General features: G+C 38.8%; 2 protein-coding genes across 4 annotated transcripts in view; one reads left to right on the top strand and one right to left on the bottom strand.

The window, feature by feature from the left end:
• Positions 1-854: 854 nt before the first annotated feature.
• Positions 855-17564, bottom strand: LOC133562181 (lipid scramblase CLPTM1L-like). Of its 2 annotated transcripts, XM_061916131.1 has the most exons (18): positions 17487-17564; positions 16939-17118; positions 16767-16858; positions 12528-12681; positions 12319-12440; positions 12144-12222; positions 11958-12075; positions 11783-11877; positions 7661-7745; positions 7482-7582; positions 7360-7413; positions 5387-5437; positions 5237-5319; positions 5066-5100; positions 3861-3916; positions 3717-3761; positions 3490-3623; positions 855-3348 (listed from the first exon to the last, which is right to left on the bottom strand). In XM_061916131.1, the coding sequence occupies exons 1-18, from the start codon at positions 17505-17507 to the stop codon at positions 3282-3284; spliced, it is 1572 nt and encodes a 523-aa protein (XP_061772115.1). In that variant the 5' UTR covers positions 17508-17564; the 3' UTR covers positions 855-3281. The 2 variants fall into 2 exon arrangements, with proteins under 2 accessions (XP_061772115.1, XP_061772114.1); XM_061916130.1 differs by lacking the exon at positions 17487-17564 and having other exon boundaries at positions 16939-17438.
• Positions 17495-26567, top strand: part of mrs2 (magnesium transporter MRS2) — a 29864-nt gene continuing 20791 nt past the window's right edge. For both annotated transcript variants that reach the window (XR_009808850.1, XM_061916132.1), the window contains exons 1-3: positions 17495-18362; positions 23410-23474; positions 25327-25363. Coding sequence is in view for 1 of the 2 variants with exons in the window: in XM_061916132.1 (XP_061772116.1) it covers positions 18062-18362; positions 23410-23474; positions 25327-25363 (403 nt within the window). In the remaining variant the exon portion in view is untranslated. The remainder of the gene's footprint in view (positions 18363-23409; positions 23475-25326; positions 25364-26567) is intronic.

The following is a 26567-nucleotide window of genomic DNA, read 5'->3' as shown; positions in this document are numbered from 1 at the left end:
ATGCCCCATAACAAGAAGATAGAGAAAAAGAAGAAACTTATTGATTACAGCATTGGCAAAGACTACAATGGTGGAGGCTCGCAAATTTTCAGGACTTATGCAGATCCCAAATACACATCAGCCAACACCAGCAGGTGACAAAAGTTGGTTTTACATAACATGGCGAAACAAAACGCCAGATAATGTCTGCTAAAAGGTGCCATTTTGCGGTCCTTATACGCACACTATAATACCCGTATGTTGAAACACAGTACGTCTGACTACGGTAGCCGTAATGCTCCGACAACTCATCGAGCGGTGCGGCTTCATAGCTTCCCAAAGTTCTACTGAAACATTTTGACAGATTTTGGAGCACTGTGTGTAATGTTCTATATTCCCAATTGAACATTTTAAGTTTCTGTGTTGTTTACTGGTGTCATCTTGCAGTCTAGATGTATCTCTTATGTTTGACTGCCTTCTACTGGTCAAACTTATCATTGCACAATGTGCCAAATAAACTAGCATTGAGTTCGTTAAGCACAACCAGAATTATTCCGTACATTAGGCGCATCGGGCGATAAGGCGCGCTGTCCATTTTTGAGAAAATGAAAGCTAACGTAAATAGCACGTAACTAAAAGCAAAATAGCTAAAGACTAGCCGAGGCCAACTTAAGTAGTAGGGGTGTGCATCTCCACCTGAAATGATGATCCGGCATGGGTTACGATACTATTAACTAACAATACTTTTTAAAACATTACGATTCGATGCAGATGGAACCTTTGTATGTTGACAAAATAATGATTGGCTAATGTATCATGTCAGAACAATGTCAATGGCATGTGTTTATTTTTTTTAAATAGACACAGACAAAACAGGCGGTTTCCGTTTTAATTATGAGCAAATATCAGAACTATTAACTTCAAGGCATTGCAATCTATAAACTTTACAAAAAGATGTAATCAAAACACTTTGGAAAAGTTACCAAGTAATTTGCTCAGGTACCAAAGCAAGCTGTACGTGCATCAATCAGAAGTGTTATAACACCACAGTAACACAAGTGCAAGTGCCACCGCGTAAACTAAACAGCAGCTTTAGTGTAAAAGCTCAAAAAGTTTTTGTAGTGCCATTCTGCAGGTTACTGTGCAAATTGGTCATTGCTTCGATTACATCGCAAAGTTGTGGCTCAGTTGGGACAGGAAGTCTTTCAAATCAGTGTCCTTGTCTTGCCAGATGGTAGCTCTGCTAGCATTAGCATCCCTAGCTCCCACATCACCCGCTTGATTGTCTTCATGGCATCACAACAGGTGGGTGCTCAGATTAGTCGTGCAGCCGTTACTTTATCGCTGCTTTCCAAACGTTACAAATGGCAATACTTTTATCCAACTGACCATTCGTTAAGAAAAAAAATCAGAACATTTGCTGAACTTAAGATTTAACATTTGGGGGTGCATTGTTTGCAAACTCTGTAAGCCAGGGCTGTCAGTCGCATACGAGAATGCCATCCATCCATTTTCTACCGCTTATTACCTTTGGGGTTGCGGGGGCCGCTGGTGCCTATCTCAGCTACAATCGGGCGGAAGGCGGCGTACACCCTGGACAAGTAGCCACTTCATGGGAGGGCTGTATGAGAATGTTACGTAATCACAAAAGTCTCGGAAGATTAGAGCGGCCATATATTGTAGCAGAGCTCCAATCAACCGATTAATGACTTTCCAGCCGGACATCAAACGAATCCTACTATATATAGATTGATCCTAAGGCTCGCCAAGCAATATATTCATATCTCTAATGTTAAAATCGGTTTCCGGTTTGTACCAATTAATTTTTTCCCCCTAGTAAATAGGGGTTTGAACTCATGGCCGAGTCCTACCAAAGACTATAAAAATGGAACCCATTATCTCCCTGCTTGGCACTCAGCATCAAGGGTTAGAATTGGGGGTTGAATCACCAAAAATGAATCCCAGGGCGCGTCCACTGCTGCTGCTCACTGCTCCCCTCACCTCCTAGGGGGTGATCAAGGGTCACGAGTCAAATGTAGAGAATCATTTCGCCACACCTAGTGTGTGTGTAACAATCATTGGTACTTTAACTTTAAATAGCCTATACAGTAACTAAAAGCAAAATGGCGAATTACTAGCAAAGGCTAATATAAATAGCATGTAACTAAAAGCAATATACAGTAGCTAATGACTAGCAGGGGCTAACATAAATTGCATGTGCAGTAATTAAAAGCAAAATGGCGAATCACTAGCAATGCATTTAGTTGTAAGCTAAATATCTGATGACTAGCAGAAGCTAACATAAATAGCATGTATAGTAACTAAAAGCAAAATGGCGAATGACTAGCAAAGGCTAATATAAATTGCATGCAACTAAAAGTAAAATGGCTGATAACTATTAGAGATTAATATAAATAGCATGGTTAAAAGCAAAATAGCTAATGACAAGCAGAAGCTAACCTAAATAGCTTGTAACTAAAAGCAAACCAACTAACATGAATGGCAGAGGCTATAGCTATATAAATAGAATGTACCGGTAACCAAATGGAAAATGGCTAATAAGTAGCAGAGGCTCATGCAAACAACATATAACTAAAAGCGAAATAGCTAATAACTATCAGCGGCCACATCTAACTAAAAGATAGATGGCTAATGATGAGTATAAGCTAACATAAAGATCAAACAAGTAAATGCAAAATAGGTAATAACTAATGTAAATAACATCCAACCAAAAGCAAAATGGCACGTGCACAAACACACACACAGACTGACACACGCACACACACACACACACACACACACACACACACACGCACACACACACACACACACACACACACACACACACACACACACACACCCAGTCACATGTCATTGACGAGTGTCTACTGTGAAAATAAACAGTGTAATAACATGTATTCATTCCTAATCCATACAATTTCAAACATCTGTGTGCAACTGCCCACCTGTTGTAGACATGACACATGTACTGTAATCTACAATTTATATTTACAGTCCATAATAACAAAATACACTGCTTTTCATACAGTCAGCAGCTTGAATTCCTTCTTTTTACAGTTGCCATGGTAATATGCAGTACATAAACAGTATTAGCCGCAGGTACAACACCCAGTAAGATGAAACATAATCAAAATAGATGTTAAATAACTACTCTCCTCATGCATATGAAGCAGAAGAAAATCTAATATATAATAATGTGGATGTATTTGCTGATGCTATTTATCAGTGCAATAGCACCTGGTTATTTGTGCATAAATGGGTCCCATCAAATTCCCTGCTGGTCACTGAGTCTTCACTTTCTTGCCATGGGTTCCACACTCTGACCTTCTGCCTTTTGAGATGAAACGCCTAATAGAGAAAGGAGAATTGTATGTTGTTATTTCTGTTAGCTGTTTGTTTACCGCCCCATGGAGCGGGAATATGAATGGTTGTCACGCTGGAACCATTTGAATCTCGAGGTCCTGTAAAAAGAGTGATTGGTGTGTTTACCGTCTTTGGTAGAGGTAAAGGAGGAAGAAAAGCTCATCTCTAAAACAAGAGAGTTGATGAGAAGTCAAAAAGGGTCCAGATGATGAGAACATTGCAGCACAGGAGCCCAGGTCTGAAATCAGGGTGTTCAATCCCTGGTGGAAGGAGAAGGAGCATAATGACATAATAGAATGTAATATATTGTCATCTACTAATACAAAATTTGGAATAAAAGCAGTCACACTCACTTTGTACATCAACACTGTCCCCTGCAGGTGGTTCACAGACCTCAGCTGACGAAAAAGACACAAAACGTGACATAATAATTCAGTTGTTTCAGTCAAATCTGTTTGGAAATGCACAAAGCAAAGGTCGTTAAAGACAAGACTAACCTTGTGGTTAATAAAAAGTTGCGGTGCCATTGACAGGAAGCCGAAGGCATACACTCCTGAGGGAGAACACAGAATGTCCATGCAGTTCCTACATAATATCCAGTACTGTGCAAAAGTCTAAGATATGTTTTTTGAGCAATACTTCAATGACCACATTTAACTGATACTTCATGTATTCTAGTACAGGCTTCCACCTTCTGCAGCCTGTCACTACTGAAACAACTGACCGTTTGTACATTTGCGACATTATAAATACTTAGACAGACCGCCTCAAAAGTGTTGCCAGAGACGTTTTAGAGATTTGAAGTCATTCTCTGCCACAGATGTTTTATTGCATACATTTTTTTATTAAGTTAATAATGATAATGGATTAATAACATTTTTAACAATGACCTTCCTATTTTCATTAAAACAAGGCAAAGGCCTTGTTCACACTGCAGGTCAAATCTGATTTTTTTATGCCCTTATGTGAAATGTACCAGATTTTTTTCCATGTCAATGTGAACAGCGCAATTCCGAATTTTTCAAATCCTACCAAGGTATCTTTCATATGTGGATATAAATCAGATATGTATCCGATGTGAGTGCAATCTGAACGATCAGGTTGCGTTCATCGAACCAGTACGTCATCAAAAGGCGAAGCGTCATAATTATTCACCAAAATAGACGGTTGTAAAATTAATAGTTAAAAAATGGGCAGAAAACAGGGGAAAATAATGTTTTAGGAACTCCCATCAATGTTCCTCCCCTCCTGTGTCCGACTACTCACCCACACGCTCTTCAGACCGGATGTGAAAGTAAATGCCCCACAAACTGCGGGAGCCAAAATACATGCCCTCTTCCTTCTTTATTTTCTTTGCACAATAATTTGGTTGAGAAAAAATTCACTTTCGTTGCACAAAATCTTTGAAATCGCCACAAATGCGCCAGGAGTGAGAACTACTGTTTACTTCTGTCAACACCCCAGCATGCGTAAAGTCATGTCTCCGTGCGGGGCAGATTGCATTCACATTAAACATTGCATTTTTTTGTAATGTGAACAGCTACATAAAAAGTTTGGATTTGACAAAACATTTCAAATTAGACAGCCTAACCTGCAGTGTGAACACACCCAACGGTTTTGCACAGTACTGTATAATACAAATCAGTAATTGCTGAATATGTACAAATAATACATGTCAAGGTATTTAGAGGCAGTGACTCACCAGTTACCAGGCTGTTAATTATCCAGGAGAAGTAACTGTAAAATGAGAAACACGTATCTTTGTCTAAATTCACCACACTAATATTTCATTTTAAATATATTTGTGAGGTGTAATGTTGCAGCTAAAAGTGATGACGCAGAGAAGAAATGAATATGACTGTGATCAGTTCACCTTTTTTGACGCAAGTAGGCCAGCGAGAAAATAGTCCCACTGATGCACAAGGGATAGATTAAGTAGGACAAGTATGTGGACGCCTGCGGAGGTACACCACAAATGAAATACTCCAAGGAAAATAAAGAGTAGCAGACAGAAGTACAGTACCTGTGTGTCATACTCCACGGTTTTCCGCTCGTCTTCATCCAGCTTGTTTACCTTTATATTGAAGCAGGAAATTAAAGTCATATCTAAATATGGGTGTCCGAAAAATAATATTTTTTCAGATTAATCGCAATTCTTATTCTTTAATCGATTTAAAAAAATAAATCAATAATCTATTTTTTTCTCCCAATCTGTCCTGTCAAGCCAATCATATAGTTCATGGGTGTCAAACTCTGGCCCGTGGGCCAAATCTGGCCCGCCGTGTAATTTAATTTGGCCCTTGAGGCGGGATCAATTTAGCATTAGAGCTGGCCCGCCGGTGTTATACAGCGTCATACCTGCCAACCCTCTTAATTTTCCCGGTAGACTCCCGAAGTTCAGTGCCCCTCCCGAAAATCTCCCGGGGCAACCATTCTCCCGAATTTCTACCGATTTCCACCTGGACAACTATATTGGGGGTGTGCATTTAAGGCACTGCCTTTAGCGTTCTCTACAACCTGTCGTCACGTCCTCTTTTCCTCCATACTAACAGCATGTCACATAATATTTTTGGCTTTTACACACACACACACACGCACTAGTGAATGTAAGGCATACTTGGTCAACAGCCATACAGGTCACACTGAGGGTGGCCGTATAAACAACTTTAGCACTGTTACAAATATGCGCCACACTGTGAACCCACACCAAACAAGAATGACAAACACATTTCGGGTGAACATCCGCACCGTAACACAACAGAACAAATACCCAGAACCCCTTGCAGCACTAACTCTTCCGGGAAACTTCCAGCAAACTGACCAATAATTAACGTTTTATTCATGCATTTTCTCTTGCTACTTCAAGGCTTGAATGTTTGGTTCATTCATTATTGTTATTTTATTTTCAAATTTATTATTAGCCTTTGGAAAAAAATGTATATTTACCTCAGAAGATTGCAAATACAAAAAAAGACATAAAATGTTTATTTAAATTTTATTTGATATGCCATTGTTATTCTTTTAATTATTATTATTATTATTTGAAACTAGATTTTGCATGTCACTAAAGTTATATAAGCCTTGCTTGTTCAACATTTAATGCAAAACTTGTTTGGGTCCTTATTAAAAGGTTAATTTTTTCAACCTTGGCCCGCGGCTTTGTTCCGTTTAAAATTTTGGCCCACTCTGTATTTGAGTTTGACATCCCTGATATAGTTGATGTAGATGCCCATATCTGCTGTACAGTTTTACTTTAAAAAAGAGAAGTGTACTTCTCTTGCTGCCTTATTTGTATTTGACTTCATCAAATGTTTGGAAAGCATCTTATTAAACAAAACTGGTTTTCTTTTAAGTAATATAGAAATTGATGACAGCTGTTCATTTATTTTAATCATAGAACTGGCATCCAATGTTATTAAAAAGTATAGCTTTTGAATCGAGAATCGTTTTCAATTGAGAATCGATTCTGAATCGAATCGTTACCCCCAAGAATCAAATTGAATCCTGTGGTACCGAACGACTCACAGCCCCAATATCTAATCTACCAGGTGGTCGTCAACCTACTCAGTGGCCTAGTGGTTAGAGGGTACGCCCTGAGATCGGATCATTAACCCCAGGAATCAAATCGAATCCTGTGGTACCGAACGACTCACAGCCCCAATATCTAATCCACCAGGTGGTCGTCAACCTACTCAGTGGCTTAGTGGTTAGAGTGTCCGCCCTGAGATCGGTAGGTTGTGAGTTCAAACCCCGGCTGAGTCATACCAAAGACTATAAAAATGGGACCCGTTACCTCCCTGCTTGGCACTCAGCATTAAGGGTTGGAATTGGAGGTTAAATCACCATAAATGATTCCCGGGCCACTGCTTCCCTCACCTCCCAGGGGGTAATCAAGGGTGATGGGTCAAATGCAGAGAATAATTTCGCCACATCTAGTATGTGTGTGACAATCATTGGTACTTTAACTTTAACTTTAAGTGAATGCACCATACTCACACAAAGACGTCTCCAATGCACATTGATCCCAAACACTTTAAACACCTTCCAAACCTGACGACAGAGTACATAATGAAGGCATCAGATGTGTGGTTTTTGTCATTTTCACACATGGTGAGTACCTCCACACATGCAGCCAACCCGACAGGAAGTATCACCAACAGGCTGGTCTCCTCCAGTAGATGCAGGAAAATCAGTAAAGTTCCAAAGCTCCGCCACAAAACTGGAAAAACAAAGTTTTAAAAACTGCTCTCCAACCTGACTTCATCGTTTGTACTGTATGATTGTATTTGTCTCTCACCAGACTTTCGGGACATTCCTGCCATGCTCTTCTTTTTGCTCCAGGAGCTGACATCATTTTTAAGAGCAAGGAATTCACAAATGAGCTAAGAGTAAAGTAGAGGAAAAAGTTGGTTTTTAAAAAATTTTGAACAGCTAGGCTTCCGTCTAGTACGACAAAAGCTCCAACCTTAAATCAAATCTGTCAGCCATGACATTTACATCCACATTTACAAGTGTAATATACATAACATAAATAATAAATACTTAAGTAAGGTTCTAATTACTTCACTGCAAAAAGTCAGTGTTCAAAAACAAGAAAAAAATGCAAAAATTGGGGGTATTTTATTTGAACTAAGCAAAATTATCTTCCAATGGAACAAGAAAATTTGGCTTGTCAATTACTTTCCAAAACAAGTAAAATTAACTAACCTCAATGAACCCAAAAATACTGTCACGGCCCAGACGCACACCAGTGCGCAATCTTCTGGGAGCCGCGCACGTCACTCAAGCCGCTGCAAGCAGCTGCGCTCCTTCTACAATCAATCTGATGAAAGAGACAACTACAAAAACCACCGCCACCAGTGATCCTTTGCCAAAACGTAGCAAACTGTACCGTAAGCTCGTCTCCAGCTTCCAATTTGTCTTTTTGATCCTGATCTCTGTGTCTTTTTTCCCTGCGTTAATTGTCGTGTCCTCCCTCACCCCGCAGTTCCCTGTGTGCGTCCCCGAGTCACGCTGTGTGTCATGTGCTCTTGGATTGCCCTTGGCTTCCTCCTGCTTCCTGGTTCTCGACTCCTCGCTCGGCCCCGGACAACGACGACTCGCTCCTGCCTCTCGATCACGCTTCCGCCCTTGGACTCCCCTGCCTGCCTTGCCCTTGCCTGACAGCACCGCTCCTCTCAACACGCACCTCCAACACTTACGGTAAAACCCTTCCCTTTAAATTCCACACATAGTCTTGCACCCATTTCCTTTTGGTTACATACACATCATATTCGACATACATATATAAAATAAAATAATATAATATAATATTATATAATATATTATATAATATATGATATAAATTATATAGATATAATATCATATATATATATACATATATATATATATATATATGTGTGTGTGTATATACAGTGGGGCAAAAAGTATTTAGTCAGCCACCGATTGTGCAAGTTCTCCCACTTAAAATGATGACAGAGGTCTGTAATTTTCATCATAGGTACATTTCAACTGTGAGAGACAGAATGTGAAAAAAAATCCAGGAATTCACATAGTGGGAATTGTAAAGAATTTATTTGTAAATTATGCTGGAAAATAAGTATTTGGTCAACCATTCAAAGCTCTCACTGATAGAAGGAGGTTTTGGCTTAAAATCTCACGATACATGGCCCCATTCATTCTTTCCTTAACACGGATCAATCTTCCTGTCCCCTTAGCAGAAAAACAGCCCCAAAGCATGATGTTTCCACCCCCATGCTTCACAGTAGGTATGGTGTTTTTGGGATGCAACTCAGTATTCTTCTTCCTCCAAACACGACGAGTTGAGTTTATACCAAAAAGTCCTATTTTGGTTTCATCTGAACACATGACATTCTCCCAATCCTCTGCTGTATCATCCATGTATCCATTTTGGTACAAACGCAACTCGTCGTGTTTGAAGGAAGAAGAATACTGAGTTGCATCCCAAGAACACCAGACCTACTGTGAAGCATGGGGGTGGAAACACCATGCTTTGGGGCAGTTTTTCTGCTAAGGGGCAGGACGATTGATCCGTGTTTAGGAAAGAATGAATGGAGCCATGTACCGTGAGATTTTGAGCCAAAACCTCCTTCCATCAGTGAGAGCTTAGACTGGTTGACCAAATACTTATATTCCACCACAATTTACAAATAAATTTCTTAAAATTCCTACAATGTGAATTCCTGGATTTTTTTTTCACATTCTGTCTCTCACAGTTGAAGTGTACCTATGATGAAAATTACAGACCTCTGTCATCATTTTAAGTGGGAGAACTTGCACAATCGGTGGCTGACTAAATACTTTTTTGCCCCACTGTATATATATGATTAGATTTCCCTTTGTTTAAATAAAGACGCCCCAGGCTATACGTTTTACCAGTCTCTGTGCCGTCTCCTTCTTCCTGGAACCTTCACAAATACCTTAAAATTAGTATATTCTCACTAATAACAAGTGCACTTTTCTTGGTAGAAAAAAAATGATACCTTTTTGCTCAATATGTTGAAAATGATTCTTAAATTAAGTAAATGCTAGTGCCATTTTCTTTACCTAATGATATGCGCTCGGCATCATGATTTTTTTTTCATGCTTGAAGTAAGAAATTATTACTTTAAAAAAGTAGTTTTATACTTGTGAGTGTTAATGACACAGCTTTGTAACAGTTGATATTCTAATTTCAAGCATGTTTTACTCAATATAGATCATAAAATCTCAGCAACAAGCTGTAATATCTTACTGAGATAACTTAGGACCAAAACCCTTCAAACTAGTATAAAACTAACATAAAATCTGCTTAGTGAGAAGAATTATCTTATCAGACAGAAAATAAGCAAATATCTTGAGATATTTAATCTTACTTAGATTTTGGTTTTTGCAGTGTAAGTGGTACTTTCACTCTTATTAGAGTGGTACCTCAACTTAAAAGTGCCCCAATTTTGAGATACGAGCTGTGTTCCAGGTAATTGTTATTCTTTAAGGGTAATTTATTAGGCAAAACCAAATGTTCTTACCTATTGGTACCTGTTTATGTGTGTTTGGGATCTGCGTAAGTCCCGAAAATTTGAAATCAAACTGTATTGCAGAGATATTAAGAGAACAATCATGCCTTCTTTCATACTTCCTCCGAACTACCCATTTGGAATTTGCCCATAATGGTGTCGCCACTGGTTGGGAAAACTGTCAGCGGATTTTCCATATATGGTATAAATGTGCCCAAAGTGCCTTGTGCACGTCCACCATTGTAGTCTGCGCTGTTGTCATTAAGCTCCTTCTTTTCTTTATCCTCTTGTTGTGAGGCAGACTGGTTTGCGCATGCACATGCATCCTCCACTTGTGCCATTTCTAATACAAATTAGATTCAAACTTAATCTGTCAGCAAACTCATTATGGAAGCGCTAGAAACTACAAAAATATATGGTGGGGAGAAGACGCTGTCGAAGTGGAGGCATGTAAATAAAACAAAACAGCGCATCCTGAAGATTAGAAAGTGGCTTGAACACAGTCTGTAAAACATCGTCTATACAACATTTTGACCACAGGACCACCTTTACATTTTATGTAGACTAAAAGAAAGTGTTAAAATGTAAAAGAAAAATCATATGTCCCCTTTGACAGAGAAGCAGCTGGGAGCAGATATCCTAGATTTCTACTCTCCATGCTGTACTTTATTATTACATTACTTTGTAGTTCATTATATTGTATAGTTTTAATACAATGTTTCTTCTTTAAATGTTTTTTTTCTTTTTAAAAGGCATCTTACATGTTAAAATGGTGCTCCAATGTGATTTAAATTAATTTCAGAGAGAGACGGCAACTTCTCCTTCTTTTAGCCACTGAGAGGGTAGGAATAGATTCTTCAAGTTGATAACGCTCTTTGACTGAGATGCTGAGATCCACAATTAGTTTTTTGGTGGATTTATTAATAACACTCAACTATTGCAGCAATCAGAATATGGATCAATTGGAGCAGAAAGCTAACCCCATGTTGTGAATATGCTTTATGTGTATAATATTAAGTAGCGTATCAATCGACAAAAATATGGCTACGTAGTCTTTCCTTTATCCACCGCCCTACCACACACACACACACACACACACACACACAGAGCTCCTCACCAGCCTTTAGTCCTGTCTTCTACAAATGTAATTGCACATATAGTACTCAGCAAACTGAAATATTTGAAACTTCTGGTTCTTTGGTTATCACAATGTACCCTTCTGCAGTGGTGCTAAAAAAACCAACAAAAAAAGCACTGAGACCCTTCAAATGCTTAGTAAACTGAAGTGTCACAATGATGATGGTTTGAACCCTGAGTTTTGTTTGACTGTTAAAGAATATTTTCGGTTGAACTGCCAATTGCACATCATTTTCAAGCATAGTCAGTATTATGGAGAGTCTTACTTGCAGAGCTGTGATGAGGGCGGTCAGCACTAACAGGTAAAGGTTGGAGGCCACCAGGGTTTCTTTAATCTCATCAATGTACTCCTCTGAAAAGGCTGCATGGACAAACAGAAACATAGAACTCAGCTGTAAGTATTTCATTTGTTTGTATCCAGTGCTGTTGTAGAACTCTGACCAAATTGTTGCAGGGAGTAAACCACATCATGCAGATGGACCCAAAATCTGAATGTCCTCAGAGAAATCCCCTCGTAAGAGACAGTGAGGGGAAGATGAGCTGTACTTCTGTTGATTTCCTATAGAAGAATACACAGAGAGACCAGTTGATACACTGACGCTCTCTCATGTTAGTCTGATGCTTTACCATTAGATCCCTGACTCTGAAGCTGAGTTCGTCGATCAGCAGCAAAGGAAGGTAGGTGATGAGTCTGCCTTCTTGGGAGCTGACAAAGAACATTTAGCTTATTTGGCTTTTAGTGCAATTCCCATTTTCAACACGATCCATATTTACAACTTGGGTAGGCAAAAATGTGGCTTACATTCTAATGTAGCGTCGCACGTCACTGGGTAGTCCTGCCTTGTTGAAGGTGAAGTCTTCTGACATCATGGTGATTGACAGGCGGGGTCTCCAGTGGGATATAGGATGCTTTGAGTTGGAGCTCTACATTTACATGTATAACATCAAATGATTTCACAAATGTATATTTTAAAGTCATACATTTTGAATGTGAAGGGAATATAAATGTACTGTATTGGCAGGGCTGATGTAGGTGGTAAGCAGAGCTGCATGGTGGACCTCTCGGCTGTCGTCTAGAGGTGAAACGTGGGCTTTGTGGATGTACACCACCGCATATAAGCTGCCATTGGCTCGAGTTTCTTCTGGTATTACAACGTTGACCTGCCTGCATGCATGCATGCACACACACACACACGCACGCACATGCACACACACACATGGTCACACACAGCAGAAACAGACCTATACTTTAAAACCTTTATCTTTTTTTACAATATATTGTAGTCCAGGGGTCACCAACCTTTTTGAAACCAAGAGCTACTTCTTGGGTACTGATTAATGGGAAGGGCTACCAGTTTGGTACACACTTAAATAAATTGCCAGAAATAGCCAATTTGCTCAATTTACCTTTAAAAAATAAATCTATATATATGTATATTAAAAAAAAGGGTATTTCTGTCTGTCATTCTGTCGTACATTTTTTTTCATTTTACGGAAGTTTTTTTGTGGAGAATAAATTATGAAAAAAACACTTAATTGAATGGTTTAAAAGAGGAGAAAACACGAAAAAAATGAAAATTAAATTTTGAAACATAGTTTATCTTCAATTTCGACTCTTTAAAATTCAAAATTCAACCGAAAAAAATAAAGAGAAAAACTAGCTAATTCAAATCTTTTTGAAAAAATAAAAAATTTTTTTTATGGAAGATCATTAGTAATTTTTCCTGATTATGATTAATTTTAGAATTTTGATGACGTGTTTTAAATAGTTTAAAATCCAATCTGCACTTTGTTACAATATATAACAAATTGGACCAAGCTATATTTCTAACAACGATAAATCATTATTTCTTCTAGATATTCCAGAACAAAATTTTTAAAAGAAATTCAAAAGACTTTGAAATAAGATTTAAATTTGATTCTACAGATGTTCTAGATTAGCCAGAATATTTTATTTTTATTTTAATCATAATAAGTTTGAAGAAATAGTTCACAAATATTCTTCTTCGAAAAAACAGAAGCTAAAAGAAAGAATTAAATTAAAATGTATTTATTATTCTTTACAATAACAAATAAAAAACATACTTCAACATTGATTTAAATTGTCAGGAAAAAAGAGGAAGGAAATTAAAAGGTAAAAAGGTATATGTGTTTAAAAATCCTAAAATAATTTTTATGGTTGTATTTTTTTCTCTAAATTTGTCTTTCTGAAAGTTATAAGAAATAAAAGAAAAAAAGAAATTAATTTATTTAAACAAGTCTTTAAAATATTTTCTTAGATTTCAAATTCTATTTGAGTTTTGTGGCTCTTAGAATTAAAAATGTCAAGCAAAGCGAGACCAGCTTGCTAATCCATCCATCCATCCATTTTCTACCGCTTATTCCCTGAGGTGGCGACTTGTCCAGGGTGTACCCCGCCTTCCGCCCGATTGTAGCAGCTTGCTAATAAATAAAATAAAATAAAAAAATAGAGGCAGCTCACTGGTAAGTGCTGCTATTTGAGCTATTTTTAGAACAGGCCAGCGGGCTGCTCATCTGATCCTTACGGGCTACCTGGTGCCCGCGGGCACCGTGTTGGTGACCCCTGTTGTAGTCCCTCAACTTATAACCTTAATTGGTTTGAGGCTCTTAACTCAAAATACTTGTACCTCAAATGAATGTCTCCCATTGAAATCAATTTAATAGGCACCATTTTAACATGTAATGTAACATCCCTTTTAAAAAAGGAAAAACAAACTTCTGGATGAGAAACATTATAAAATATAAAAACAATATGTGCTACAAACAACTACAGTAGTTTTATGAAGTAATGTAATAATAAAGTACAGCATTTACCTCGGAGAGAGGATTTCTACAGTATCTCTTTCCAGTTGCTTCTCAGTCAAACACAACATCAGCAGCTTCTCCATATTTTAATGGATTAAAGTCCACCTGTCACGGCCTGGGCGCATGCCAATGCGCATTCCTCAATGAGCCCTACTGAGTGCACCTCGGGACACGCCCACGGCCGCTCATCACCTGCACGCGTCACTCCGGCGGCAGCAAGCAGCTGCAATCAATCAGCATTCAGCGCACCGGTGGGTAATGATCTTCCTGGGCTTCTTAAACCAGTGCAGACCTGCGTTCCGGGCCAGAACGTAATCATCTGTTCCCGTAGAGTGAGCCGTGTTCATGCTTGATGCAATCCTGCTGTCTGTGTTTTCCCCTCTGCGTTTCATCGTACGTTGTCCTGTCATGTCATCCATCCATCCATTTTCTATCGCTTATTCCCTTTTGGGTCACGGGGGACGCTGGTGTCTATCTCAACTACAGTCGGACGGAAGGCAGGCTACACCCTGGACAAGTCGCCACCTCACCGCAGGCCCAACACAGATAGACAGACAACATTCACACTCACATTCACACACTAGGGCCAATTTTAGTGTTGCCAATCAACCTGCCGTGTCATTCCTGCAGTAAATCCCCGTTCCTGCGTGACGAGCTGTGTGTCTCATCTTCCTGGTTATTCCTCTCTGGTTCTCTTGTTGCCCCCTTGGATCTCGACCTATCGCCTGGAAACGGACCTTCTACACCCGGCTATAGCCCCCCGACTTCCTGCTTGTCTCACGGATATTCGAGCCTGCCTTTCCCCTCAGGGACTTCCGCCTCTCGCTCAATCCTCCTGGTAACACACAACAATTAATTCACCACACACCATTCACACCTTTGAAATTTTTGTCACACTCTATTTGATTATATAATATTATTATCTGTTTCATCATTATATTTATATATTGTGTATATATATATATATATAATTAAATGGTAAGTGGGTTGTATTTGTATAGCACTTTTCTACCTTCCAGGTACTCAAAGCGCTTTGACACTACTTCCACATTCACCCATTCACACACACATTCACACACTGGTGGAGGGAGCTGCCATGCAAGGCGCTGACCAGCACCCATCAGGAGCAAGGGTGAAGTGTCTGGCTCAGGACACAACGCTACCCAGAACCAGACATGTGATTTGACCACAATGAAAAAGACTGAAAAAAAATTCTGGGGGAGGAAGGCCCCCAGCTAGGCCCAGGTGCCCTGGTGGGGGGACAAGGTAGGCAACGCCCCCGGAAGTTCCTGGTTTTTCACCAATTTAACATGCTAAAATTAACAAAGACAGCACCATTTGAAGAAAATATTTTAGTCATCATTAATAGAACATACATACCCCAATAATCCTAATGAATCACTGTATATGGTTCAGGCCCAACAGTATTTAGTCATTAATATTTACATCTTGTGTTCATTTCACATCCACAGGTGTAACAATGATCAGTGTTATTATCTACAGTTTATTTACAGTATTACCACATTACTTCAGTTCACTTCTTTTAAAAAGACAGAAATGTAGAAGTCAATATTGCCTGCAATATTTTAAAGTGGCAGGGAAGTTGACATCAACGCGCATAAAAACGGAAACGAAAGTGAAACTTTCAAAGTAAACGCTTTCAAAAGCAAGAGTCTTCACTAAAGATGAAACAATCAAAATTATAATAATAGACCGAAAAATTATTGTAAAACCGTGATTGATAACACAGAACAATTCCCATTATATATCAATAAAAGTTTCCTAAGTCTAAACTGACGGACCGGAGAAGCTCGCCAGCATTAGCTATCTTAAATGCGAATACTAAAACAATACATTAACGTCTTTCTCCGATAAATAACGACATACCCCAATATGAGCGAGTATAACCACATAACTGTGTCAGCAATTAAGACATTAAACTGCGCACATTAAAGCCACATGACGCAGTAGGCCTGTGAGCTCAAGACAGAGTGATCGATCGATCGATTCTGAAGCAACGACAACCGGAAGTTGATTAACATGACGTCACCAAAACTGGACAGGACGCTACTAGCAAAGGAGAACAAAAACTTTAATAAAAACGAAACATTTGCATGTACAAACACTCAAATAAAAATGATTTTTATTTGAGTGAAAGCGTCCTTTCTCTCGAGAACCGACATCGTTTACATTTTACACCCCCTCCCCCCGAGATTAAAAAATACAGAATTCCGACTTTAGACTGAAAAATCTCATGCCTGCAGAATCCCTTGCAGCACTAACTCTTCCGGGATGCTACAATATACACCAAACCCCGCTCCCCTCCCAACCCTGCCTCCCTCAACATCCCCCCAACCCCCATCTTCCGAATTCGGAGGTCTCAAGGTTGGCAAGTATGAGCATAGGTGCTGTTAAGTAACCCACCTCTCAAATGCAGAGTGAGGATCAAATGGATCAATTCTTAAAGCCAAGTTGAGCTGACTGTTGTCTGGAACAAGGCAGGTGTAAACACTCAGCTGGATATAGAACATAAATAAATGACAAATATGTCAACAAAATTGTGCAATTGTGAGGTATATTTAAGCATTAAATATACCTGTAATCTGGGCCTGGCCGACAGGTAGGAGCTAACGCAGATTTCGCCTGGACCCTGATCGCAGGGTTTGGTGTTGAGGAAGCTGTACAGCAGCCATGCGGTGTGGGCCAGGTACACCGTAAACACTCCCAAGAGGAGCCTGGCCACGGACCTCCTCTTCCCATCGCTCTCGGTGGGCTCCTTGGAACAGCAAGACGGGAACATGATGCAAGGGCAACGACAAAAAACAACCAACAAAAGGATGCAAAGGGTAGAGAGAGGATGGAGGCTGATTAAGGTCGGCTGCGGTCCAGCACGAACATTCTTCCTCCCTGCTGCAGCATTCCTTTACTCATTGCATGCCTTGGATTGTACCTCCGTTACTGCGCCTGTACACTGTTTGTTTCTATTACGACGAATGACATCGGTTTATATAGGCACTTTTAAATGTAGCCATCACACTAGCTGCTATTGAGACTCGGTGGAAAGCTGTTAGTTATATGAATAAAGTGAAAACGGGCTATTACTAAACAAATGCCCCAAAATATATGTTAGAGTAAGCCACTTACTTCTACGATCTTTGTTGTCATCGCAGTGCATTATGGGTAGGACACATCCTGGTTCCAAGTTTGTCCCATCAGGCTAACATAACAACTTTTCTGTCTGTCTCATATTGTGGTATAGTCGTCGGGTTTGTTGACTTGGTAGATAGCGACCGTAAAACGCCTTGCATTACTGGTGTTTGAATGTGATGGTAAACAAATTAAATCTCGAAAACTGGGCTTTAATACAAAGTATCACTGATTAGCTGCTAATGCTAGTTAGCATAACATGGATCGGTGCGTGGTAGAAAGGTGTAATTGAGTAAACAACACCGTGGCAATGTTTGGGAATTACAGCAAATAACCCTTGTTTTTTTCTTCATTTTGTATATTACAGTTCAAGCCGTTTTATTATTATTGCATGTGGTTACGGACTTTGGCTGTAACTTATCTGTCAACATACTCGAGCACACTCTAACATTAGTGAAACAACATACCTCAATGATAAAGACATGTACATGCTTTTCCTATTTTTTATTAGGACTTATACTTCCTATTCTTACCACAGCTACCATTTATAGTCCGTGATTTGGGGATCATACATGATGCTGCTGAATTGTCTGAGATGCCCCAGAACGTATCTGGCATTCAGAGGTCAATTACATCCAACGCGTCTTTTAAATTCGGTTAGCAATTCCGCCTATACTGGAGGCAGTCAAGCTCCCAGTTGGCATGTTGGTCGTGCAGTGTCGTACAGCGCCATGTGCACAGTGCCACCACTGTGGAACATAGATAGCCACCCAGATGCACACAGCAGTCAGTTGCTGCTTGAGTCAAGACGAAGAGGTCCAGCTTGTGTGGCAAAGAACAAGAAGCTGCTGCAAAGAGAAGCATTATGGCCAGGTAAGAATAATACTTGTCAGCTGTTCAATTATTATTTTTTTTAAATATAACCAAAAAACAAACAAACAAAAAAATATATATCTATTTTTTTAAATGAATAGAATAGAATAGAATGGACTTTATTGTCATTATATTTGCATATAACAAGATTAAAGACTCCAACTTAAGGTGCGGTAGTGGGAACAAATATGGGGTGAAATAAATAACACAAGAGGTAATAAAGGAAAAAACTCACAATTGAAATAAACAGACTAATATCCAATAAAAATAATAAGCAATCCTGTACAATATACAAAACACTATAGAAATACAAGATACTGTACAATATACAGAACAAGACAAGAGTACCGAAGTAATTAATAACAATCAGTGTCGGACGTATTGCACTAGAAGGGTAGTATTGCACAGTAAGGTATTGGGGCATGATAATGCTATTTAGAGGGAAAATATGCTACTCTTGGTGCTAGGGCTGTCAACACAACTATGTTGAGTTGAGTTGAGTTTGAGTTTATTTCGAACATGCAAGCATACAACATGATACATCACAATTTCCAGTTCCTCTTTTCAACATGTTTGAAAAGGAGTAGGAAGAAGCACAGCTTATTTAATCCTACCCCTTTTATTTTACATAACACTTGCTAAAACTTTTGTTCACTTCCTGTTCTTAATTTATTCACAATTTACTCCATAAGTTATCACAATAAAGATTAATAAATAAATAATAATTGGTGAAGTAAGTTATATTTCATATGAGGAGATAAGTAAGATTATTTTGCGAATGAATGAATGGTTGAAATACATTCAGAATGTTTATCATGGTTCTTCTTCTTTGTAATTTGTATGAATGTCAATGTAAACACAATTCTAAAATCACATTGAACACTGAACAATAACCTCTTAAAATAAGGAATATGTAAGAAATGCTTAATACCGTGTAACAAAATTTGTGGTATGTGTGATAATGTAAACAGAGAGATACCGGGGAAGAACTATTTCAAGGGTGAGCGCATTACTGATTACGAGCGCCTTGGTCTGACTACGATCCATTTTTAAAAATCTGCCATATTGTCGTGGTGTCTTTTCCTGTTTTATCTACAATTTATCAACTGTCTACAACACAATTTTTTTGTTTTTCTCCGTGCGCCATGCAAATAATTAACCGCTAGACAACAAGATGATGATAAGTTTATTGGCAACTCTAAATTGGCCCTAGAGTGTGAATGTGAGTGTGAATATTGTCTGTCTATCTGTGTTGGCCTTGCGATGAGTTAACGACTTGTCCAGGGTGTACACCGCCTTCCGCCCGACTGGAGCTGAGATAAAAACCAGCGCCCCCCGCGAACCCAAAGGGAATAAGCAGTAGGAAATGGATGGATGGACAACAAGTTGGTGCAGCCAAACATGATAGTTGATACTGTTACCTGATTGGCAGTTAGCATGTCACTCCCACTGATCAGTGAATTTTTGATTGATTGATTGAGACTTTTATTAGTAGATTGCACAGTACAGTACATATTCCGTACAATTGACCACTAAATGGTAACACCCGAATAAGTTTTTCAACTAGTTTAAGTCGGGGTCCATGTAAATCAATTCATGGTAATTCACAACAACTTTCTTTGTTGCTCTTTTAGCGAGTGCCTTTGGTCTGACTACGGTTTATTTTTTTCTAAATCTGCCATATTGTCGTGGTGTCTTTTCCTGTTTTATCTACAATTTCTTCGCTCTCTGCAACACTCATTTTTAGTTTTTCTCCTGGCTCCATACAAATAATCAACCGCAAGACCAGTGGTTCTCAAATGGGGTTATGTGTTCCCCTGGGGGTATTTGAAGGTATGCCAAGGGGTACGTAAGATTTTTTTTTAAATATTCTAAAACTAGCAACAATTCAAAAATCCTTTATAAATATATTTATTGAATAATACTCCAACAAAATATGAATGTAAGTTCATAAACTGTAAAAAAAAAATACAACAATATTTATGTTAAAGATTTCTTTTTTTGTGAAGAAATGTTTAGAATTAAGTTCATGAATACAGATGGATCTCTATTACAATCCCAAAAGAGGGCACTTTAAGTTGATGATTACTTCTATGTGTAGAAATCTTTGTTTATAATTGAATCACTTGTTTATTTTCCAACAAGTTTGTAGTTATTTTTATATCTTTTTTCCCAAATAGTTCAAGAAAGACCGCTACAAATGAGCAATATTTTGCACTGTTATACAATTTAATAAATCAGAAACTGATGACATAGTGCTGTATTTTACTTCTTATGGCCAAGTTTGGCAAGGGCAGTCCCTCTGGGCAAACTGGGTCAGTCGACAAGTTGGGACAGTGTGGAGAGGAGGAAAATCAGTCGGACCGACACATGGGCCACGGAAGCGAGGCAGTTGAGTTTTGTCATCAGAGCTACATACGACGTCCTTCCAACACCAGTTAATCCTCACTAGTGGTTCGGCGAAGACCCGGTGTGTGCCCTTTGTTTCATGCCAGCCACCCTCAAGCACATTCTCACAGGGTGCAAAACCAGTCTCAGCCAAGGACGTTACACGTGGCGTGACAACCAAGTCCTAAAGACCTTTGCGTACACCCTGGAGGACAAACAACTTGCCACCAACTCTCTACCACCACCAGCACCCAACCACCAGGCAATTACCGTTGTCTGGGAAGGGGCTAAGGTAGTAAGGAGCGGCTCCATACCACCTGAGCGAGACCAACTACACTTGGCCCTCGGTTGGAGGATGCTGGCTGATCTTGGCCGGCAGCGTGCGTTTCCTCCGGAAATCGCCGTAACCAACCTGAGGCCGGACGTGGTGCTCTGGTCCCCTTAACAAAAAAAGGTGTTCATCATCATACTCATACTACCGTGGGAGGAATCAGTGGATGAGGGTCTCAAGCAAAAACACCTACGCCAGGATCCCCAAACTACAGCCTGTGGCCGGATGTTTTTCTTTCTTTTTAATTTTACCTTTCTGTGCCATCCATCAATCAGTTTTCTACCGCTTGTTTCTCTCAGGGTGTCCTCGCCGCTCAGGCAAATCCTAATGTCTAAAAATACATAGTTAATTGTGTTAACGTGTTAATGTGTGATGAGTGTTCAAAAGGAGTCTCCTGGAGAAGTGGCTGACAATTTAGCAAGTGTCTCTCGCATCGCTGACAGTTACGTCATCACTGTCATTGTTACTGAAGCAGAGATGCTGACTGTGCGTTGTGATAAACGTGCATGTGTCCCCAGGTTCTGCTTTTTATTGTTAGACTTATCAGATTAAAGATTTTATTATCTATAGCAGGGGTGTCAAACGTGTGGCCTCGAGGCCATTTGCTGCCCACAGCTAATGTTTTAAAAGCCCACGGCACATTCTAAAAATACTATTAAAATATCACCCAAAAAAACAAGTGGCATAAAAAAGCTTACAGGTGAAATTTAATTTAAAAAATTTGCAATGTTGACTAATAAAACAAAGCTCTTTTTTTCTTTAAAACTGTCACTGCTCAAAATCAATGTTTTTATGAATTATTGACCTATAAAAGGCTCCGATTACTTCACATCAAGTATTCCACTTTAAAAAATGTTTTTTGTGGAACATTTTGCATATTTTGTGTTTGCCATAAAAACACATAGTTTTCTTTGACAAAAAGGGCAGAAATCAAACAAAAAAAACAAAGATAAAAAAAAAATTGACGGATAGATCTGAAGTTAATGAATATTTAACTGAATACATTTACATATACATACAAATTACTTTTCTTTTGTATTATTTTTTTATGACTTAAATAACGTTTATGACTACCTTTTTCCAAAACCCAATATAAAATGTGAGATATAACAGGATAATGCATACATTTATCATTTGTTTTCAAAACGGTTACAAAAAAGTGGTACCCCAAAAATCTACAGTGGGACCCCATTTTTATGACTTGATGGGGTCCCAGGGACCGCATTTTGAAGATTCCTAGTGCCAACACTGCCATTTACAGTTACATCCCTCGTCCATTAACAAGTAAAAAGTCATTAGCGGTCACGGCATGTTGTTGTCGATGTTGGTCAGTTTTTTAGGCCATTACGGCTAGTCACAAGGGCGGTCGCAGCAAAAGCTGCGGTTGTCGTGGTTGTCATAGTTTAATTCGAGCCCTGTATTAGAGGTGGTAATACTTGGGCACCTCACGGTTCGATTATGATTACAATTAAGGAGCTATGATTAGATTAAAAGTTGATTATTGATGCATATTTAATGTGTGTGTGTGTGTGTGTGTGTGTGTTTGTGTGTTTAGCATTTTTATACAAGTTAATATCACAATGGGCCCACAGGGTTTGACTTTTCAGTATGCAACTCTTGGTGGAAAAACTTTGAAAACTTCTCGATTGAACAGAATATTAAACTAATCCAAGAAAGTCTAGGTATCTGTAAAGGAGATTAATTCCATTTACAATGCAATAAATTGTCTTGTTTGATTACCATTCTAAAATGACAAAAATCCCTGATGACTTGACTTTCAATTTTAAGGTAAAATCTTTTTTTTTAATTTTTATTATTTTTTTTTTAATTTTTTATTTTTTTGGGGGGGGGGCAGCACGGTGGAAGAGGGGTTAGTGCATCTGCCTCACAATACGAAGTTCCTGAGTAGTCAGGGTTCAATCCCGGGCTTGGGATCTTTCTTTGTGGAGTTTGCATGTCCTCCCCGTGACTGCGTTGTTTCCCTACGGGTACTCTGGCTTGCTCCCACTTCCATAGACATGCACCTGGGGACAGGTTGATTGGCAACACTAAATTGGCCCTAGTGTGTGAATGTGAGTGTGAATGTTGTCTGTCTATCTGTGTTGGCCCTGCAATGAAGTGGCGACTTGTCTAGGGTGTACTCCGCCTTCCGCCCGATTGTAGCCGAGATAGGCACCAGCGCCCCCTGCGACCCCTAAGGGAATAAGCGATAGTAAATGGATGGAATCCTTTTTTTTGGGGTGCTAAAATCAGTTCTCTTCTTATGATTGTATATGAAAACCCTAATTATCTTACTTGGGACCTAATGTTGACTGTTTCTTTCAACAGTGTCTTTTGTCCGCCAAAGAATGACTGAAGCGCCTCTTTCTACTGTACAGCCAACATTTGTAGTGGTAAGATTAAATAGTTTGAAGAGTGGAATAGATCATTTTCAGTCATTGAATAGACCATCCTTCTCCCATAGCTTTGATATCCCAACACAGAAAGACAATTTAAATCAGTTACACAATGTGTTAATATTTACAGATACATTTAATTGGTATTGTATCTTATATACAAACCCCGTTTCCATATGAGTTGGGAAATTGTGTTAGATGTAAATATAAACTGAATAAAATGATTTGCAAATCCTTTTCAACCCATATTCAGTTGAATGCACTACAAAGACAAGATATTTGATGTTCAAACTCATAAACTTTATTTTTTTTTGCAAATAATAATTAACTTAGAATTTCATGGCTGCAACACGTGCCAAGGTAGTTGAGAAAGGGCATGTTCACCACTGTGTTACAGCACATTTTCTTTTTACAACGCTCAATAAACGTTTGGGAACTGAGAAAACTATTTGTTGAAGCTTTGAAAGTGGAATTCTTTACCATTCTTGCTTGATGTACAGCTTAAGTTGTTCAACAGTCTAGGGTCTTGTTACCGTATTTTACGCTTCATAATGCGCCACACATTTTCCATGGGAGACCTGTCTGGACTGCAGGCGGGCCAGGAAAGTACCCGCACTCTTTTACTACGAAGCCACGCTGTTGTAACACGTTGCTTGGCATTGTTTTGCTGAAAAAAGCAGGGGCGTCCATGATAACATTGCCTGGCCGACAACGTATGTTGCTCTAAAACCTGTATGGACCATTCAGCATTAATGGTGCCTTCACAGAAGTGTAAGTTACCCATGCCTAAGGCACTAATACACCCCCATACCATCACAGATGCTGGCTTTTGAACTTTGCGCCTATAACAATCCAGATGGTTATTTTCCTCTTAGTGTTTTGCTCTATGAGCTTGACGCATGCGCCGATGCATCGGTGTTGCCGGACCCATCACTAGGAAATACTGTCAAAGCGCTTTGGGCTCCTTAAAAAGGAGTAGAAAAGCGCTATACAAGTACAACCCGTTTACCATTTACCATTTGTTCCGGAGGACACCACACCTACAGTTTCCAAATATAATTTGAAATGTGGACTCGTCAGACCACAGAACACTTTTCCACTTTGCATCAGTCCATCTTAGGTGAGCTCGGGCTCAGCGAAGCCGGCGGCGTTCCTTTGTGTTGTTGATGAATGGCTTTCACTTTGCATAGTACAGTTTTAAATTGCACTTACAGATGTAGCGACCAACTGTAGTTACTGACAGTGGTTTTATGAAGTGTTCCTGAGCCCATGTGTTGATATCCTCGACACACACTGATGTCGGTTTTTGATGCAGTACCGCCTGAGGGATCAAAGGTTTGTAATATCATCCCTAAATTCCTTGCAATAGCTCTTTGAGAAATGTTGTTCTGAAACTGTTCGACAATTTGCTTACAAATTGGTGACCCTCACCCCATCCTTGTTTGTGAATGACTTAGCATTTCATGGAAACTGTTTTTTTACCCAATCATGGCACCCACCTGTTCCCACTTAGCCTGCACACCTGTGGGATGTTCCAAATAAGTGTTTGATGAGCATTCCTCAACTTTATCAGTATTTATTGCCACCTTTCCCAACTTCTTTGTCACATGTTGCTGGCATCAAATTCTAAAGTTAATGATTATTTGCAAAAAATAAAGTTTTTATTAGTTTTAACATCAAATATGTTGTCTTTGTAGCATATTCAACTGAATATGGGTTGAAAATTATTTGCAATTCATTGTATTCTGTTTGTATTTACATCTAACACAATTTCCCAACTCATATGTAAACGGGGTTTGTATTTCATATTATTTGCAGTTACAACATAGTGCGTTGTTATATTTTGCAGATGAGGTTTGACCAGAAAGGAACCGTAACATCATTTGGTAAGTACAGGAAAATCACTCTATGGTTGTTTTTTTTGTCTTACCTTGTGTGTATGTATGTATGTATGTGTATGTATGTATTTATGTGTATGTATGTATGTATATATATATATATATGTATATATATATATATATATATATATGTGTATATATATATATATATATATATATATATATATATATATATATATATATATATATATATATATATATATATACACATATATATGTATATATATAAATATATGTTTGCATATATATATATATATAATGTTTGTGTGTGTGTAAAAAGTACTTGTGTATATACAGTACGCGTGTATACACATATTATTGTGTATATATACAGTATATGTATATATAACATTTTATCAAACACATTTTTATCGATTGTGTCTGTCGTGAGATGTATTGATATCTTTTATCAACCCAGCCTTAATAAAATATGATTTTTTATTTCAACATTTAACATTCAGCTGTACTGTTCAGTTGGTATAGCTTGAATTCTTAAGCTTCTGAGTCTCATTTGCATGTACAGTATAGTTTGGTAGACTTTGCATACAGTTGCAATTCGAAGACATTAGATGGCAGTAGTTGTCTAGGCTACAGTGTGTTGTCTAGTTATGGAGTAGTAATTGCCATTAAACTGAATCCAGTCTTTTCTTGTGCCCTTAAGTGTTTACACTGTATGTATTATACTCATTACACAGTGTGCATATTAGTTGTAGTTGTTATTACCAAGTTTGGAGGCGTTGATATCTCCTTGTAAAACCACCAATGCTAATCAGTACCGTGTCAATAGCAAATCCTATGTAAAATAGCATGGAGCTAGTGCATTTTGAAAAGTAGAGAGCCTTAAAAGGGTTTTGTTTTTTTGAACATGTCCTCCCCAGCCAGTCAGGCAAATCATAAAGTTTGAGTGTTTTTTATCCCGCATCCTGGCTTTGTTGGTATACAAAATTTCAACATTGAGTCTGCTCTAAGTCTGTAACCGGACATGACGTCACAAGCAACAATTATCAATCAATCTATCAATCAATGTTTACTTATATAGCCCTAAATCACTAGTGTCTCAAAGGGCTGCACAAACTACAACACAAACCATTACGACATCCTCGGTAGGCCCACATAAGGGCAAGGAAAACTCACACCCAGTGGGACGTCGGTGACAATGATGACCCAGTGGGACGTCGGTGACAATGATGAC

This window comes from Nerophis ophidion, linkage group LG11 (assembly GCF_033978795.1).
Source record: "Nerophis ophidion isolate RoL-2023_Sa linkage group LG11, RoL_Noph_v1.0, whole genome shotgun sequence".
In the NCBI taxonomy this organism is placed as follows: Eukaryota; Metazoa; Chordata; class Actinopteri; order Syngnathiformes; family Syngnathidae; genus Nerophis; species Nerophis ophidion.
This window is presented reverse-complemented; position numbering and strand designations above follow the sequence as displayed.